This window comes from Camellia sinensis, chromosome 8, assembly GCF_055761805.1.
Source record: "Camellia sinensis isolate YWXY chromosome 8, ASM5576180v1, whole genome shotgun sequence".
Classification (NCBI taxonomy): Eukaryota; Viridiplantae; Streptophyta; class Magnoliopsida; order Ericales; family Theaceae; genus Camellia; species Camellia sinensis.
Genome location: NC_138968.1, coordinates 190,762,569 through 190,781,993, shown reverse-complemented (window position 1 = coordinate 190,781,993; position 19,425 = coordinate 190,762,569). Strand labels below are relative to the sequence as shown.

Genomic DNA, 19,425 nt, shown 5'->3' with positions numbered 1-19,425 from the left:
ATAAACGTATATCATCAGAGTTAAGGGGCTAAAATGGAAACAAATTTAAAACTTTGTCCATAGAGCTGTACTTACATACACATTATAACATTTCACATATGTGTTCATTAATAACGCACACCAAAAGGAAAGTTAACATATGAACTTTACACAACAGGATCATTCAAGTCATAATCAACCAAACCAAAAAGCTTATGTACAAAGGTGATCCAAAATTTTCGCCAACATTAATAAAAGTACAACAACGAACAAAAGGGGCGAAAACAAGTCTCGTACGTGAGACGTTTGGGCTGACTCCACAAAACTTGACTCTTCTCACATAACTTCACCGTGGCTGGGTTTGTACATCTCTTGGCTCACCTACAGACACATGAATGAGAGTGAGCGAAAGCCCAGTGAATAATATCAAGTAGAGAAGATACATGAACGAACTTTGAAACAGTTACATCAGACGGCCTTCGGCCCAATTCATGTTTCTATCTAATGTATCAAACGACAAAAGTTCTAGATGTATCAAACGGCCTCGGGCTCAATTTACTCATGTCCGATGGCCTTTGGCCCATTCATTCATGTCAAACGGCCTCTGGCCCAATCGTTTATATCCGACGGCTTTTGACCCAATCATTTATGTCCAACGGCCTTTGGCCCAATCGTCTGTATCTGACGGCTTTTGGCCTAATCATTCATGTCAAACGGCGTTTGGCCCAATCATCATGTCCGACGCCTTTTGGCCCAATCATTCATGTCAAACGGCCTTTGGCCCAATCATTCATGTCCGACAGCCTTTGGCCCATTTCATTCATATCTAACGGCCTTTGGTCCAATCATTCGTATCCAACGGCCTTTAGCCCAATCATATAGCAAAACAAATATTTGCCCACAATTCAAATTAACAAGCTTATAAGACTTAAGGGATAAACAATAGGACATATAACATACTTCAAAATATCTTTACTACGATATTACTCACAGTGATCTGCCAGTGGATTTGCTCTCGTGCTTGATCCTACACATTTCATGAACATAATGGGTCACAAACGATTCAATCCGTTCTTAATTCATACATCCCTCTTAGGCTTCTTTCTTATTATTTTAACTCATTTACAATGCTTAATGTATGACTAAGAGTACTAAGAAATGAAAGAGAATGGAAAATGAATCACAAAACATCTTTACAAAATTTTTGAAACGGGGATCCCCACTCGAGCATGGCTTCTGCCGCTCGAGCGGACCCCTTTGGTCTACAAAAGTACTGGTTGTCTCGCTTTTACGCTCGAACTGAAAGTCAAACTACGTGGCTTGGAGCTCGAGCGTGAACCTCCCCGCTCGAGCAGACATCAATGTCTACAAAATTTCTAGGAACTAGCATTTCACGTTCGAGCGGCAATTACCCTGCTCGAGCGGACATGCCGAATTCTAAGTTTTCCAGCAAGCTGTTTGAGCTTCAAACTTGCATTCAAACTAAGGTAACTTGCATATTATGACTCATACTTCACATACACATCCTCTAACCTGATACAAATGCGAAATTACAACATTATGAAGCTCAAATCCTATGAATCAATCACATGCATACTCAAATTATACCAAATCTATCTCCAACACATCAAATTCATGCATTCAAAACTCATACCTTCATGAATTGTACTTGCATGTGGGATATGACTTTCATTCTCAACTTAAATGATGTAGAGATGTTCAAAAGCATGAACTTTAATCAAAATTCAACATGGATCATGTATTTCATGCTCAAAGATACAAATTCATGGTAATTTCTTATATACATGCATTTATTGACTTCAAACTCATCAAGATCAACTCAATTTATGTTCTAGATCATCATCTTACTTTGAATCCATAAAATTACAACTTATACTCATAAATCTTTGCTCAATTACTCACTTAGGAGCTTCAATCCTCACAATTGTAGTTAAATCTTGAGTTGATCTTCAAATTCTTCAAGTTTCTTGCTCAAATCTCCAATTGCCTTCACTTCCTCACTCTAACCGACCCTCTCTCTCTCTCTCTAGAGTAATCTCAGCCAAAATGAATTAAAGAGGAGGAATTGAGTGTAATAAGGCTCTTTATATAGGCTTTCCTAATCAAGTTTAATTAGGCCAAATAATGGAAGTTAATTTAATCGTTCTGAATCTAATTATTTTAATTCGAATCAATTTTCAATTAAATTTCACCATAAACTCTAAAAATTATGCTAATCACTATGGCGTAATCAATTTTAATTTCTGTGGCTGATAAGGCCTTCAATTTAAATTCTAAAGCAGAAAATCAAACAAATTTTTTTTACGATGAACAGATAGAATTACAAAAACACATATAATCATATGATTATCACACAAAGCCATATCAAGCATATAATCACAATCATAATTAAGATCAATTAGCATAATACAAAACAGGGCTATCACATATATAGTAATCATACAAACAAAAATTATCCATTGAGATGCATAATCAGTGGATAAATTCAACAATATTACATGTCAAAAAAAAAAAAAAAATACTAAAAAGCCAAAACTGTAATATATGAATCGTATATAGTAAATGGGTACAAAGGGAAAAGGTGTAGGTGGGTAACAAATAAATTCCAAACTGCCCCAAAAACCCCAAAAAGAGACTAACAATCTCGAGACACAATTAAATAACAAAGAATATTTTAAAACAAAACAACATATATGGATATAGATAATCAGGTGCCAGAGTTGTTACAATATTGCTATAGTATCTCAAATTCACCTTCCAAACTCTAATTTACCTTGAATCAATTATGATTATATCAGCCACTTCTGGTAACCTAAAGCTCACCTTCTTCTTTCTCTTCCCACTTTGGCTTCTGCTCAATGAAGAACTCTCCATAGATCTAGACTTGATCATCAAGTCCTCTTCACCCAAAGATGGATGAACCCTATTAGAGAACTGTTTAAAAACATGAAAGTCACCACCATTGTTTAACCCTGGTGAAGCCAAAAGCCAGTCTTCTAGAGTGAATTGATTCACATTCTTCAATAGCTGTTGTTGCTTCTCTTGTTGGTGCAACTCTGTGATCTTATTCTTCTTTGATCTCCACATGCATGTGGGCCTTATGAACTTTGCTATGGACACTGTGAAGCCACCGTGCTGATCGTCAGAGTCTTGTTTTGCAAATCTTTTAGGGCTTGTTTGCCAAGAGCCACCACCACATAGTGCTGGTCCCATTTTTCTGATTCAAAAATGAGTTGACCAAGCATGGATATATGGGTAGAACTTGAAGTTGAAGATGGTTTGAATTTGTTTGGTGGGAAAGAATATAAAGGATTCTTTGACGGACTTTCCTATAGAAAGGAAGGGGTTTCATAGTATCATAGCTTAGTAGGTATCAACATTGTAAAAAATGTAGATAAGAGCAAAATAGCAAATTGGGTTTACCAACAACATATGACTGTGTCATTACCAAGAACATACTGCTGTCATTATCAAAGTAGATAATTGGGTTAAAATCTTTAAAAAAAAAAAGAAAAAGAAAAAGAAAAAGTAGAAAATTGGGTTTTACTTTAATTTACTAAAATATCTCTTACTGGGTTTACTTTGTAATGAATATTTCATTATCAATCTGGCTAAAAATTGGGGTGTTTTGAACTTTTTCCATGTAGTCTTTAGAGATTTTATACTGTGACATCGTCTCATAATCTCATTACACACACTTTCTTTTACATTCATTAAAAAATTTAAAATTTCTTCCTTTTTTTTCTCAATACGCCCCTCAATATTCTAATCATACCCCTCTCTGATATCCAATCTTCTCCTTACACCCACTCCCTCTCTCTCTCCTTCCCCGTCTCTCTCAACCAAATGTAGGGTCTCTAGACAAAATGTCGATGTTTGGCAGTTGAAGGGTTTAGTGGGAAAAATGACGTTGGGAGGGAGGATAGGCACTATGGAATGGCAGGAAGAGGGTTGGGGGCATCAGAAAAGCGGAGAGCTCTAGGGGAGTGAAATTTTGTTTTGAATTTTATAATTTTTGTCATAAAAAGTAATTTTGTTAAAGAGTAAAAATGTAATAATTTTGTTTTTATTAATAAAAATTATGTGTAATGAGACAAAAACATGATGTAAATAGCATTTCAACTATGTCCAAGATAATATTGTGGATTATATTACATGTGAAGACAGGTGCTTTGTGTTACCCAATCTTTTACTTCTAGGCCAGGGCATGCATGGTAAAATAGGAGATGAAAGCAAAGGTCCATATTGTATATTTACATCACCACAACAAAGTTGACGAAACAAAACCAACAAAGTTGAAACAAAACTCCTCTCTGTTTGAGACAAAAGTTCTTGTTCTCATCATATATCTATGTTGTTCTGCTTAGATTTTGGATTATAAAAGCGTAAATTATTGTCTTGTAGCTGTCAGCGGGCAGCTGATGTGGTGGTTCTATTCACACATGAACATCGCATATAAAAAACACATACATATATATATATATATATATATATGAATAATATTATATGTACCAATTAATGTACTAATTAGTAACTAATATACTAATAGATGATGTGACATAATTTTAAAAATTTTAGATATTTGTAATTTGTATAATAGGTGGGGTCAATAATAATGACATAATACTAATTGATACATTAGTGTGTACATTAATTAGTGCATGTAGCACTATTGTATATATATACATACACCCAATACCTAGGGTTGACTTTTCGTGTGATCAGGCCACTGTTATTGATCTGGTCAGGAAAGATTGATTATTTCTAGAAAATTATATACTAAGGTCATTTTAGATTATTTATGACAACCATGAAATTGGAGTACAATTGCAATTCATGTGACAATTTCTATAGGAGTTTAAGTATGATATGGAATTTGAATATATAATATCTAAATATGAAAAATGATATAAAAGTTCATTTTTTAAACCCACTTTCTAGACGTGATGTGTCAAAAAGATATCTTCTTGACATTAATATTGAGTTTAAAAAGTTAATCTAATTTTTAGGTATTAATGGCAATACTCTTTAATATGTTGCAGTTCGTATGACAACTGTTCATTTCTCTTTCAAAATTGAAATAAAATGGATATTAACTTGGGAATCAAATAAGGCCCATTTTAGATTTAGCTTCACAACCATATCCTCATATGTGGACTTCATGGACAGGGGTCAGTCACACCATAAACACAAGCATATCCCAAAAATAAAATGTACGAACCAAATGTACTTTAAATGTAACTCAAATCATACTAAATTTAAATCTATACTTCATTTACTTTTAGTAAAGTGCTAGCACAGTATATCAACAATATAAGCAACTCTTGCCAAATCTAAAGAATCAGCCATAGGAGAAAGGGAAAAAAACAGCATTTTTAAACAAGCAGTCAATTAATTACACACCCCTTTCATTTCAGTTAATGTGGCAATATGGGATACAGAATATCTCATTTAAAATTTAAAAAAAAAAAAAAATCCAATAAACTTTACAAATCAAACCATAAAAAATCAGACACAAGAAATTTCTGCCGGCACACAGATCCATGAGATCAAGCAACAAACTCAGTGACCTGCTGTTGGATTCGTCAGTAGTTCCAGTGATTTCTTAAGGTGGTCCACTGCAACAGAGACATCATCAAATGCCAAAGCTCCAACTGCAAACCTCGCAGCCTTGTGTGCCTCGGCGATTTTCTCAGGTTGTGGCATGTAATTGCTGTCATATTGGTACATTTGTACAGGAGTTGGTGCAGATTCTGAAACAGTACCATTTCTGCTGCTTGATTTGTATTCAGCAGGTGGTGGATAATTTGTCGTGGTTGGAGGTGAAGGAGTAGAGTAAGTAGCATCAGAACCCTGATAATATGAAGGATAATTAGTTGGTGCTGTTGCGAGGCTAGTTTCTGTAAAACTAGGGTAAGATTGGAAATTGGGATAGGAGTACGGGGGAATTTCATGAGACGGGTAGTTTTGTGGAAAAGGCTGTTGAGGTTCTTGTGGAAAATGCTGTTGAGGTTCTTGTGGGTAGGGTTGATGGTGATATTGCTGAGAATAAGTAGAATTTTCCGTTCTGTTGGATGGAGGTGGTGGTGGTTGAAAATCATGGGTAGGGTAACTTGAAGTACGGTAAAGATGAGGTGATTGTGAATTATTTGAAGGCGATGGTGGAATGTCTGTAGTATGCTGGGGTTTAACGTCATCATAATACTGAGTTGATGGTGGAATGTCGGTAGTATGCTGGGGTTTAACTTCATCATAAAACTGAGGTGATGGTGGAATGTCTGCAGTATGCTGTGGTTTAACTTCATCATAAAACTGAGGTGATGGATCATGTTCTGGTGCAGGGTTGATACCTCGATCAGTTCTGCTTGGCTCAAGATCCTGCAAAGAAGAGAAGAAGCCACAAATTCTTCAAAAAATGAAAACCTATATAAACTTTCCTTATCAAAGTCCTAAAATACTTTCAAATCATATTATTTGTTATGGAACCCAAAAATACAGTACATTCTATGCATTATTTGATAAAGTACTTTATGGCCTATGTTACATGGCTGTGGGTACAGGTGCCATATGCGGGCGCCTAAGAAGCATGGACACGGACACGTGACACGACACGAGTACGACACGGACACGCCGACACGTTAATTTTCAAAAAATGCAGGACACGACACGAGGAGGACACGCATGAAATATATAATTTTATATATTTATTATATGTTATATATATATGAATATATCATTCAAAGATAATAAAAAATGCAATATGACACTAATTCTTATAAATTTATATGGTTTTTATTTTATTATTGTATCTTAAGTTATTTTGTTCAAACATAAAATTAGTTTTACGTATGTCTAATCGTTAGACACGTGTGTTTAAACGATTGACACGTGTGTCCTTCAAGTGTCCAAAGAGTGTCCAAGTCTTTAAACAATAGGACACGTTTTGAAGAGTGTCGGACACGTGTCCTGAGAGTGTCCAAAGAGTGTCGGTGTCAGACACGTACCCGACACGGATACGTCACCTTCCTAGAAGTGTCCGTGCTTCTTAGGCGGGCGCATATCTAGAGGTCAAACCCATCAAATTTCTAATCCAAAAGGTATGTGGACTCGGCAAAAATAGGTAATATTTTTATAATTTTAATCTATTTTGTGAGATAAAATGGTGTTTTACTAGCATAGAGTGTCAAAAAGACATTTTACTCATTTTATAGCAATTATGCAACAAAATATACATCAGAAGGCAGTGTTAAACACAATTATATATAAAAAAAATATTGGACACATCCCACACGCTTATCCAAATGTCAAGCGTTCGATATGGGTATTTGATTTATTTTGAAGAGTTCATGTAACATAGTTTAGAGCCTCAAGAAGCCTCTACGTTGCCATCACAATTTTTTTTCTTTTTTTACTAGTATTACTATCAGAATTTTCACCACCAACTGCAATGCAAAAACCATGCAGAAAATGCCAATGGAGAGTGAAGTTTGTATTTTCTGAGGTTTTAATTTATTTTTTTGAATTGGAGTCGACAAATCTTATAAAGGAATAATATACTATTTCTACCATATTTTCAGGCTTGGTCAGTGGGTAATAGTTCCAACTGGTTTGACAAGCACACCATCTTTTATTGTCTTCCTCACCAGACAAAAACTACATCATTCTACTTACATATTCACCACTTGATGTACCAGACGGTAATGATAAATCGTCATCACCACCAGGGGGCCCTGGTACCGGCTTCCTTCCTTCTTTCATAGCTTTCCTTATATCCGCAGCTTTCCACACTGCATACTTTTGTTTCTGCTCAAGCTGTTAAAAGCAACCAATCATAAACATGAATACTAGTCGAATATGGCCAATTAAATCATATAGAAATAAAACTAATCTACTATGGCCAGAAGTCCTATAAATAATAATAACAATAAACTGTAAGTCAAAATTATTAATGTATGTGAAAATTATTAATGTCATAAGAGGACTCACATCAGGCGGAAGTTCACCAAACTGAGTAAGAATCTCAAAAAAGATGCTTGCTGCATAAAATGTCTTTGCGGTATTCCTGTAAGAAGACAACAAGTTATTGCTCTCAGGTAATTACCAAGAATCGACTTGAGAGAGGGGTGGAGAGCTTCAATCTCATAGATGTGTCAGTATACAGCTTGACACAATTAAGCACAAGGGTACACCGCAAGTACAGGCATGACCACCAACAAATTCCTCCACAAGTTACATTGCATTACTCAAGTTTAGACAGAAAAAAAAGTAGACTAGATTTCAAAGCAAAACAGTGAATTTTTTCTCCTCGTAGAGAGTATGATATATAATAAGAAGATAGGATTATACTCGAGAAATGGTCTACTTCAAGGCTGGGTAAGCTACATACTAACACAATATCTTTCACAAAACAATAAAATAGAAGATAAATTTTGATGTAAGAATGAAAGATATTGGAAGTATTACGACATCTTTTGTGGATATGCTTAACAAATAAATCTTGACGGGTAAAGTATTCATAGGTTTTTCAATTTACCAGAAAGAAAACAATCAAGCTATACTAGGGCACTTCATTGATGTTGCACATTAGTTTTAGAGCATTCCACAAAAAAGCACATAAATCTTGACATATTCATAGGTTTTTCAATTGTCTAAAAAGAACAAAAAACAGAAAAACTCAAACTTCTTCTAATCTAAAAGGGGGAAAAAATGCATTTGATTTTAAATACATCCTCATTCGACAAAGAAACTCTGCTTAAACATGAAACCTAACTTCGCTTTGAAGAAAATATACTTAACTATGCCCCTAGTTACCTAGTCAACATTTGTTCATTCAAAGATCAAGAAAGACAACTAAGTTTGCAGCACAGATCATTGGAAGAACTCTTAATGTGCAAGGGGTAACATGATTTATTCATTTAACAAAAATAGCTAACAACCCAACAAGCAAATAACCAAAAAAAAATTGTTATCAGGTTAGTTATAAGAATATTTTCAGCTGAGCAAATTCTCTTATGATCCTAAGCGTTTAAACATGTCTACAGTCCACCTTCAATTAGAAATAAAACCTGCCCATAACTAATATAACATGATCAAGAGAGTTCCTAGTTTTAGACTTTGTGACAGAAAATTCAGATGAAGCATGGTGCATGCGTCCATAGCATAAAGGGATCTCAAGGCACAAGGAATGTATTTTAAATGCATCTCACAGATTGAGACATAGACCTTGAGTAATCAGAAACTCATTTAGTTAACCTAGATGCATACTTCAAGGCATGAGTTCCAAAATACCTTTCAGATAATTATCATAAAACACTTTTCAAAATACTTATTTCATAAATAAGTAAAGAAATTATCATACAAATCTGCTCGGCCAGCCCGATCTTGCTTGTCTGCCTTTGCAAAGACATTCAAAGCAAATCCCTCAAGGTGCAAATGGTCATCAGGACCCAATTTTACTGTCTTCTTGTCCTGTAAAATAACAGGGTAGGGCAGATACCAATGAGGAGATGGACAAAATGAGAAAATGAATTCCAAACAATTGCTAATGCTTTAAAATTATGTAATATCCGTAAATTGGTGAAATATCAGGTCGTAGTTACATAATTTTAAAGCATTAGCAACAAAAAAAAACTCACTCAATTTTTTTTTTTTTTTTGTGTGTTTCCTATTGTACGTGCACTTTTGGCATTTAATACCACTATACTCAAAGCCCACACAATTTATTGCTTGAGAAAAGAAGATGCAAGAAATAAAAAATATAAATTCCGATTGTTTCAATCATTGAGACCCAATGGAAACCAAACAGACCTACACTAGAATGTTCTTACTACAACTAGTTGGCTCACTTTAAATCAACTTGAGAATGAGGTAACATTAAGTTGGAGACTTGGAGAGAAACACTTGAATCTAAAATATATAGGATAAGCAGAACTAAAATAGAGTATATGGAGTGTAATTTTAGTAACATTAACAATGAATGTAGAGGAAAAGTATAGATTGAGAACCAAGAACTATTTAAGAGTGAATATTTTTGTTATTTAAGATCGATTATCACAACGACGTGGGAGATTGGTGTGGATGTGGTCCATAGAATTAAAGCGGGGTGGCTTGAGTGGAGGAGTGCGTCTGGGGTATTGTGCTATAAACGAGTACTCAACTAAAAAGGAAGTTCCATAGAATGGTTATTAGGCCAGCGATATTGTATGAGTCGGAATATTGGGTAACTAAGAAATATATAGATAAGATGAGTGCTACTGAGATGATGATGCTAAGGTGGATGTGCGGCAAAACTAAAAAAAGATAGAGTTATGAATAAGTATAGTCAAGAATAGGTAAGTGTGTACTGAAAGAAGATAAGATAATAGATTGAGATTGTTTGATCATATACGACCAAGACCAAGAGAGACCAAGAGAGGTAGTAGTGAAACGATGCGATAAAGTGACGGTGGATGAAAGTGTTAGGGAAAGCGACAGATCTAAATTAATGTGGATTAGTTTAGTAAATAGAGATATGATGCGTCTTAATTTGACTAACAATATGTTCTTTGATAGAGTCGAGAAGGTCGAGAAGAAGGATGCATAAAGCCTACTAAGGCCTGGTTTGGTTTGGTTTACCTCAGTTTTCTCAGCAACCAAACAGACCTAGTAACTCCAATATTTAAATTAGAAAGATAAATAAATACCCATCATACAAAGCAAAAGGAGCCATCAATATCATTAACTCTTCAACTTGATGGTCACAAACAAATAACATTACAGAAGAAAAAAGCATCACAAGGAATGATTTTGTACCTTTTCAAGTTGATTCATGAGGGAAATAAGGAGCGAATTAGTGGTTTTAGTACGTTCGCTCTGTGGGATCTTCAACCCTCGTTCCATCGCATACAATCGACCTGATAAAGATAAGATTAATCCAAATAAAACAAATTCGAATACAACGAAGGACCATAGAAGCATTAAAGAATCAATTTTGAAATTAGGGTTTAGAGTTGCTTAATGGTGAAGGTTTCGAATGTTTCAAAAGAGGAACTTACAGTAGTAGGCGACTAGGGGTTCGTGTTTCTGCAACTCATCGGCTCGTTGAAGGTATGGTAGAAGAAGCTTCGCGGGCTCATTATCGTTCGCCATCGTTTTAGAGAGAGAAACAAGAGAGGCAGAGAGAGGGAGTCGGAAGTGCTATGCTACAGAGAGAGAGAGAATAAATCAATATTGCCCAGGGAGGGCATAAATCAATATTGCCAAGGTGTCTTGACACGTGGCCTACATAGCGTCTTGGTGTCAATTTTCAATCGACGGAGTGTGATCATATAGCTATCGATATCCGATCAACGTGATTTTTTATAGGCATATAGTACTCGACGAGTTCTACACACGAAACGGTTCAAATTATTAAAACGAAACCCGTGGTGGGCCCTCACGGACCCAACAACACGGTTCAGTCCCATTCCGGACTAAACAGAAGTCATACCCTTTGAAAAAATGATTAAATGTTATTTTTTAATTTTTTTAAATCTTTTCTTTTTATTTTTTTGTGAAAAGTAAATTAAAAATTAAGAAGTGACTTTTAACCCACTATCTCAGGCCGGCGTGGTTAAATATTTCCTATTTTGGGAATTTTTTTATTTAGTTGGATCAAATTTAAATATAAATAAAAAAGGTCAATATTTGAATCTTTTTATTTTTTTATAAAAAATTATGAAAAACATATATATTTAGTTTATATTTTAATCAGCGAATTACACTTTAGTCTCTATAATTTGAGATTTGTGTCACTTTGATCCTTAACTTTTCAATTATGACACATTTGACCATGGATTTTAAATTTTATTTTAAATAAGGACAATTGAAAATATCATTGCATAATTTTAAGGACAAAATCATCAATTTAATAAAATATAAACTAATTTGACAAAAATAAATGTCAAAATTTTTTTTGAATTTTTAAAAATTAATTCTACTTACTAAAGATAAAATTATGTAAAATTGATAAATCTTTTAGACCTTTTTTTTACCAAATTAATTTTTATTATGTGTTTAGATGATGATCATGTAATGGGTAGTTGTTTTTATTTTTATTAAATTAATTTCTATTTTTTCAAAAGTCAAATATGACGACAATTTTGATATCATTATTAAACCAATCTATTAAATCAAAAAATCCAAAACAAAAAATATTTCATATATTAAAATATATCGATTACACATTAAAATCCTAATAACCACCCATTATATGATTATCATCCAAACACATAATAAAAATTAATTTGGTAAAAATAAATAAATAAATGTTTAAAAGATTTATCAATTTTATATAATTTTATCTTTTATAAAGTAGAAATAATTTTTAAAAATTTAAAAATATTTTTTTGACATTTATTTTTATCAAATTAGTGTATATTTTATCAAATTGACAATTTTATCCTTAAAATTAAGCAATAATATTTTTAATTGTCCTTATTTGGAACAATATTCAAAATTCATGATCAAATGTGTCACAATTGAAAAGTTAAGGATCAAGGTAACACGAATCCCAAACTATAGTGTAATCCACCCTAATTTAGTAAATAAATTCATTCATACACAGTTTATTAGTTTTTAAACTAAATTACAATACTAAAATATGCGTTATTTATGTACTAATTTTGTGATATTAATTTAAAATTAAATGAAATGTGACTATTATTTTTATGAATTAGAGAATAATTTTTCCTCCAATCTCATAGAATTAGATTAAGGACCCCACCCTTTGAGGAGAAATATAGCCTCATTGTCATGTTAATCCCTACCATTTTATCACAAACGTGATTTTAATGAACCATCAAATTATTAATTCAATGCTACCTTGTAAATGGCTAACAAATTGAAGTTTGAATTTCTCCTCTCTAGTATTTTTTTTCTCTTTCTTGTTTTTATTTTGCTCTTTTTCCTCTTTTATTTTTTATTTCGCAATAGATTTTGAATCTGTTTGAGTTTGGGATTTGAATATGGCTCTCTCACTCTCCACACAAAATTCATCTCAAGCAAATGCTACAAAAGCAAAATGAAAAATTATTTCTGAATACCAATATCACACAAACAACCAATGGTGTCTCTACTCTCCGTAACTTGCGCACTCTCCAAAGAAGTATCTCCCTACGGCAGCAACTATAATCTAGTTTTAACAGTAATATGTTATCACAAGGGGTATTAACCTACACATCTTTATGCAAATATATATTATGGTGAAGCCGAAATAGGCTCAGTGACTGAAATTTGAGAGGCAGCATCCTCTTTCGATATGGCAACGTAGTTCACAGGAGCAACCAGCCTGGAATTGTCCTTCTTCCCGTCTTTATTTATGGACCTTGCGCCATTTTGATTAACATTCAAAGACAACCGTCTGTTAGGAGTTCCATTTGCACCTCCGTTTGCACGCGGGCCCACCACCTTTTTCGAACCAAGACTTGGTCGACCAGGGCTTGGGCTTGGCTTCGAACCAAAGATAGATTCTTGTTCTGTGTTTAGCTGTTCATGAAACTTTTTCTGATCCTGTCAAGTCCAAAGTTTGAACCATATTTAGCTTAAGAAACATTTCAAGATATGATCAACTTTTACATGCACTTGGAAGCATCTATATCAGTTTTTGAGTTTCAATCGATTTGGACTTACCCTCATCCTTCGTTTCTCTTCTTCTCTGTCATGCCTGAGCATAGCATATTCATCCAGCATCGCAAGTAGAGGAACACCATCATAAGTAAATGATATGCCACGGTCATCTTCCCATGCCTGAGTTTTGGCAACCAAAGTGTCCACAAGAGCTAGACAAAAAGCAATAGTAGCATCCATTAGTTTAAAAATACTTCCACAAATGATGAACACCAAATCGTTGGGAGTTACTAAATTTATGCACTCAAAAGACAAATGCAGAAGATTGAAGGTACAAGTTGAAACTCCATGAGATAACCTTAAAGACCATTACAAAAAAGTAATTAAATAAATTAAAATGGAAAACACAACCATCAGTAAATACATTACCTACTGACTTACTTTTCTTTTTGGAAATGGATTACCTATATGTGATATTGCAATCTGTTTGTTCATAATGATAATAAATCAAGAAAAGTAACTGTACAAGACAGTAGGTTATAATATAAAATTGTGTAAGACACTGAATCGTGATAACTGTTGTTGTCCTCAAATTCTCTACAAACCTGGAATTTTGTTGACTAAGATACGGGCTTTTTCAGCTCGCTTGAGATTCAAGTGTGCACCCCTACTCGCATTATACCTGTTTTCATCCTGTTTCACACATGCAATATCAGGAACATAGTAATCTAATTGTTGCTTCAGGAAAAAAGAAAGGGAACTTGCATTGAAAAGAGAAGGCACTGCCATAAATTTCTATTTAACAAGCAACAATTTCCAAATTCCAACGAAGAGTATAAATTTTCACAGGTCAATAGGATCATGGTGAGACGTATGCATTTGTGCATAGCATAGGCAAAGTTAGGATAAAAGAAGCAAACAAATTAGAAGAATTATGTGCACATTTGACATGATGAAATTTAGAAAAGACTTGTTGGGTTAAGAGAGATCAATAAGGTCTACAAAGAACATCAAGTTACAAAAGAACAATGTCATTAGCAGTTTCTAATTATCATAGAGGATAAAAGATACAAGACACTTAGGATGCGCAGACGACTTCATTTTTTTTAAAGTACTCTTGTTGTAAAGAAATATCGATTGTATTATGTAGGTTTATATATCTTTCTTTTCCTGGATTCTCATCAACAAAATAAGGAGATTCTCTAAATATTTTTATGCTTTATTTGCTATTCTGTATCTCTGATTATATTGGGACATATGTTTTATATCTGTTCAATACATATTATGTTCTGTTTTACTTTCTGCTTTATATCTTTATATCTGTTTTGATTAATATATGTGTGTGTGTGTGTGTGTGTGTGTGTGTGTCTATAGTTTAGTTTATATACATCATATTTAACTTCGAATAAATTGTGTATTGTCGATGTATCTAACTTGTGCGGCAGAAATAACAGAAGTAACCCCAAACCCTAAACTAAAGCATTGGTATATATGGGCTGCACCATATCAAATAAATATTTAACATGGTACATAGTGACGGGTAACAAAGGTCCAAGGCTTGAGTTCCATGACTAAACTGGTGCCAGGCAAATAATGTTACTGTGTCAAATTGGTGAAAGATGCTAATATTGCAGACAACATTTACTACAGTTTCACTGATCATGGGGATCAACCAATAACACAAACACACACGCGGAGAAAAAGTGAAATCAGAAATACCCTATTGTAGTCTTCAAGCCAACTCTCTTCTTCACAAGCAGACATCCATTTCTCAACCTTATCCAATATTTCTTTCCTGCTGAGAGCCTCTTCCTTTGCTTTTATTATCTGGTTATCCATGTCAGCAAGTAACTCAGAAGGATCGACATTCCCAGAATCAATTAGAGCCATAATTTTTTCTTGAGCAGCCTCTGAATCAATCTCAATATGAGCATGAGCAAAAATCTCCTCAAGCTCAGTTTGCCTTTTTAAAGCAATTTCCTTCATCCTGCTAGCTTTTAGTTGATCAAGCCTTTCAACTTCCACCTCAGCCTTGACAACAAAAAACAAGTCAATATTTAAACAGCAGGTATTCGATATTCAACTAAACTTCTGCAAGCTAATGGACTTCAATTACCTGCTCTATCAAATCGAGAGCAAGAGCCCCAGGGGTGGTTACTTCATCCACTGAAGCTGATATGTTACAGGTAACATGATCAAACAAACTCCGTTCTTCCTCGTGGGTATCCATTAAGTTCCAAAGATCAATTAACTGAGTAGCCAATTCTTGAAGCTGTTGTGGAAGACGCATGTTAGAAGACAATTCAGTTCATTGGAACATATAGCAGACAGAGGCAATGTGTAACATACTGTGAAAGTATTCCTTACTATATGCATCATTATGCTTTAACATTTTTTGAGGACATGAGATAGTCCATGGAAATCATATAAAAAAAGAAAGTAAAATCATAGTACTCAAATTGAAAACAATAACTACATGAATTGCAATCGAAACAAAAGCTTGTTGACTGGTGAAGGGCAAAAAATAAGCTAGCACAACACATGTTGAATGGAAGAGAAGAGACTTCCTAGGATAGTTTTCGTTTTAATATACATTCACAATGGATAGTGGAATAGTATTCAGATGGGCCATACATCTATATATACCGATTTGATAGTGCAAAGAAGTTCCATTTCATTTATGAGATGCCATAGATAGTGAGCCAACTTTGAATAGCATGTAGAATGTGTGACAGGATGACAACATGCACACTGTCTAATACCTTTGATTCACAATGGCATACATGCAAAATATGCGTGGTAGCAATGTAGGAGAGCTGCTTTATTGTGTTTCCCTTTGGGGTTGTGCCCGAGGTTTATTGTACATTCTGCTTTTTCGGTAGTAAAAGCTTTCAAATAAATATAAATAAATAAATAAATATGAAGAGGTAAAAATGCAGGGTAAAACAACAAATTTCTCATGAACTCTTACAAGTAACAATCGCGAAATTACCTTATGCAACCTCTGCTTCTTATCTTCTTTTAGTGCTAAGACAGTCTTAGCCAGCCTAGATAGGGTATCATTGCTAATGCTTTTGGATTGCACACCAGTAGAGTCATTTAAGCTAGGATGAACTTCAGTAACTGTACTGAAGAAGTCCATCCCAAGGACAGCACAGAGATCATGCACACTACTTACAAATTCAAGGACCTTGTGCAACCTCTCACTCTGCCACCAGATCAAATAATCAACCAAAATTCATTAACTCAGTGGGTAGGAAAGTTAGTCAAACTGATATTAACTGAACAATATGAAATAAATTACCTTTTCCTTTTGCAGTTCTTGGAGCTGAGACTGAAACTCATCCAACTTCTTCAGGGATAGGTCAGCCTCATCAACTACATGACTCCCCACCTGCTCATAAGTCCCAGCAATTTCTCCACATATCTTTTGTATCTGTGATTGTACATCGAAAAACTCTTTAATCCTCTCCTCTTTCTGTTTCCACAGCTGTTCTAGAACTGGTGCAATAGCAGTAAGTTGTTCATTGATCGTTCCTGTACTCTTCTCAGGCTGCAAATCAAACCAAAGATAATTATGAGAACCCAATTTCCTAACTCCCACAACAGACTTAAGAAAGCTAAATCTATATATACACAACACCAAAAACTTCCTTGAAACAATTCCAATATAAGAATCGTATAAACTGTTATAAGAATGTGGACTACTAACAATTCCAACGAAACTTTTCTCTCCGAGAGCAGATAGAAGACTCGAGAGTTCAACGTTGGCATCTGCCAAGCCCTTAAGAAGTCGTGCCCTTGACTTTGCAGCCTGATCCACCTTCCTCTTGTACACATCCAAACACTCCAGCTCTAACTGAAGAAGCATCTTGTCCCGTTCTTCGTCACTTTCACCAACCTCATCCCAAATTCGCTGCATTAAAACAGAGTACTTTATTAGCCAATCATACTATTCACAACTTACTAGTTCCACTCATAACAACTGAAAATCATTAGCCAAAGCAGCAACACATCTGATAAGCCAAAAACGAGCAGAATGCAGAAAATAAAGAAAATTTCAAATAGATTGCCTGCAATTGCTGCAGTAGAGAACCACAAGTAGTATCTCCAAGAAGAGGATTTTGAGCATCCACTGCTGCCATTCACGCTATTGCTAGAACCTACTCTGCACCACGTAGTGTTCAAAAGGATATCAATAAAGCTCATTTTTTTTTTTAGCTGATCAAAAAATGTTATTAGAAAATATGATTAAATAGCTGGGAGAAAAAAAAATCATAATACAAGTATAATGGCGATATTGCTGAAGTTCTAGAAGAACCAACTATTGCAGAACAAAAAAATTTTCCAATAACATTTCTGAAACATACAATAAACATCATTTTTAACTTCTAACAAAATACATCAGACCTCACTCATTTGCATCCAAGCCCACTTGACTTAAGCAATACAATTAAGTGCAAAATTAAGCTTCCATTAAAAAAAATCCAAACATTAAGCACAAGAACACCCATTCAAGCACTACTAATGACAACACAGTCAAATTTACAAGCAATTCACTTCACCAAGTAAGTGTATAAACAACAAAACCCCAAAACCCTAGTTTTCACGCAAATGTGTGCCAATCCATAACCTTAAACCCCACATTCAGTACAATCAAGTGATCTACTAACTTAAAAACTCTCAGATCTCAAATCAAAACCATTTCAACACCAATGATGTCGTGCATACTAAAACAATGAAGAAAAATCAGAATAGAGTAAAATGCTTACCGAGTTCGCAATTGGGGCTAGGGTTTTGGAAGTCTGTGGATTCAGATCTAAGCGGTTTCGTCTGGGTGAGGACTGGAATAGAAGGAAGGGGTGGTAGTGAAGTGATGATGACAAATGTAAATGACACTCGAGTGTTGGATTGGAGCAAGCAAAGGACATTGAAATAGTAGGAAAAAATATAAAAACATATACAGGTTGGAAAATGAAGTGGCAGTCGGGCCATTATGTACGTCGCGTCGCGTCGTGTCGCTTTCTTTCTAATTGTCAATGAAATCTTTCTGAAATTTATTAATATTGTATTTATTTTGAAAGATGGAGAAATAATTTATAATTTTTTTTTCTGATTAGAATGATTTTTGGAGAGGGAATTATGATGGAAGTTTGGGATTTGATATTAGAAAATAGTTTGTCAGATTTTTGTTTTTTTGTTTTTTTTATTTTTTATATGTTGGGTATTTTTTTAAATAATATTTAATTTTTTACATTTTTTATTAAGTAAAAATCATAGTTTTATTTTTATTTTTATTTTGTTTTTTACATGTTGGGTTTTTTTTTTAATATTAATGTTTAATTTTTTGTATTTTTTATTTGTTTTATTATTTTATATAAAAATAATTTAACAATCCCTATACCAATAACTATCATCAAAACAAATACAATTTTACTTAATTTCCTCACTAATAATTCTCTCATTACGAATCCCGTCCATTCTATATTTGAAAACAAACAAGCTCTTTATATTGTTATGTCTCTATTTTTCATTAAATTACGAAAATACACTGTCAGTATGTGAAATATTAACAAAAGACTTGTAACACCTTTTTTTTTTTTTTCTTTTTCTTTTTTAACGTAGAAAAAAGACGTTTCGTAGGATTATGAGTATTTTAGAAAGATAGTTAAAAGCTATCTTTTAATTTTTAATCCATTTTAAATCATATTATTTTTTTACATTTTTTATACATTTTAAAAAATATATTAAAAAATCAAAAAATCAATTTTAACCATCTTTCTCGGAATAACCCATAACACCTATACGCATCACAAAAGAAGTTTAATTCATATCCGAGTA

General features: G+C 33.9%; 3 protein-coding genes across 4 annotated transcripts; all 3 read right to left on the bottom strand.

The window, feature by feature from the left end:
• Window positions 1-38: 38 nt before the first annotated feature.
• Window positions 39-3,347, bottom strand: LOC145797398 (uncharacterized). Its single transcript, XM_082884448.1, has 2 exons — window positions 2,774-3,347; window positions 39-360 (listed from the first exon to the last, which is right to left on the bottom strand). Exons 1-2 carry the CDS (start codon window positions 3,211-3,213, stop codon window positions 357-359), a joined length of 444 nt encoding a protein of 147 aa, XP_082740574.1. The 5' UTR covers window positions 3,214-3,347; the 3' UTR covers window positions 39-356.
• Window positions 3,348-5,372: 2,025 nt separating this feature from the next.
• Window positions 5,373-11,252, bottom strand: LOC114321574 (protein HOMOLOG OF MAMMALIAN LYST-INTERACTING PROTEIN 5). Its single transcript, XM_028268749.2, has 6 exons — window positions 11,034-11,252; window positions 10,792-10,892; window positions 9,359-9,468; window positions 7,987-8,062; window positions 7,672-7,812; window positions 5,373-6,378 (listed from the first exon to the last, which is right to left on the bottom strand). The coding sequence occupies exons 1-6, from the start codon at window positions 11,125-11,127 to the stop codon at window positions 5,563-5,565; spliced, it is 1,338 nt and encodes a 445-aa protein (XP_028124550.2). The 5' UTR covers window positions 11,128-11,252; the 3' UTR covers window positions 5,373-5,562.
• Window positions 11,253-13,040: 1,788 nt separating this feature from the next.
• LOC114272965 (65-kDa microtubule-associated protein 1) lies at window positions 13,041-18,584 on the bottom strand. Of its 2 annotated transcripts, none has more exons than XM_082884445.1 (10): window positions 18,357-18,584; window positions 17,658-17,752; window positions 17,297-17,500; window positions 16,889-17,137; window positions 16,577-16,792; window positions 15,701-15,856; window positions 15,304-15,615; window positions 14,190-14,277; window positions 13,648-13,796; window positions 13,041-13,527 (listed from the first exon to the last, which is right to left on the bottom strand). In XM_082884445.1, exons 2-10 carry the CDS (start codon window positions 17,727-17,729, stop codon window positions 13,216-13,218), a joined length of 1,758 nt encoding a protein of 585 aa, XP_082740571.1. In that variant the 5' UTR covers window positions 17,730-17,752; window positions 18,357-18,584; the 3' UTR covers window positions 13,041-13,215. The 2 variants fall into 2 exon arrangements, with proteins under 2 accessions (XP_082740571.1, XP_082740572.1); XM_082884446.1 differs by having other exon boundaries at window positions 17,658-17,747; window positions 18,357-18,553.
• Between the last annotated feature and the right edge of the window lie 841 nt (window positions 18,585-19,425).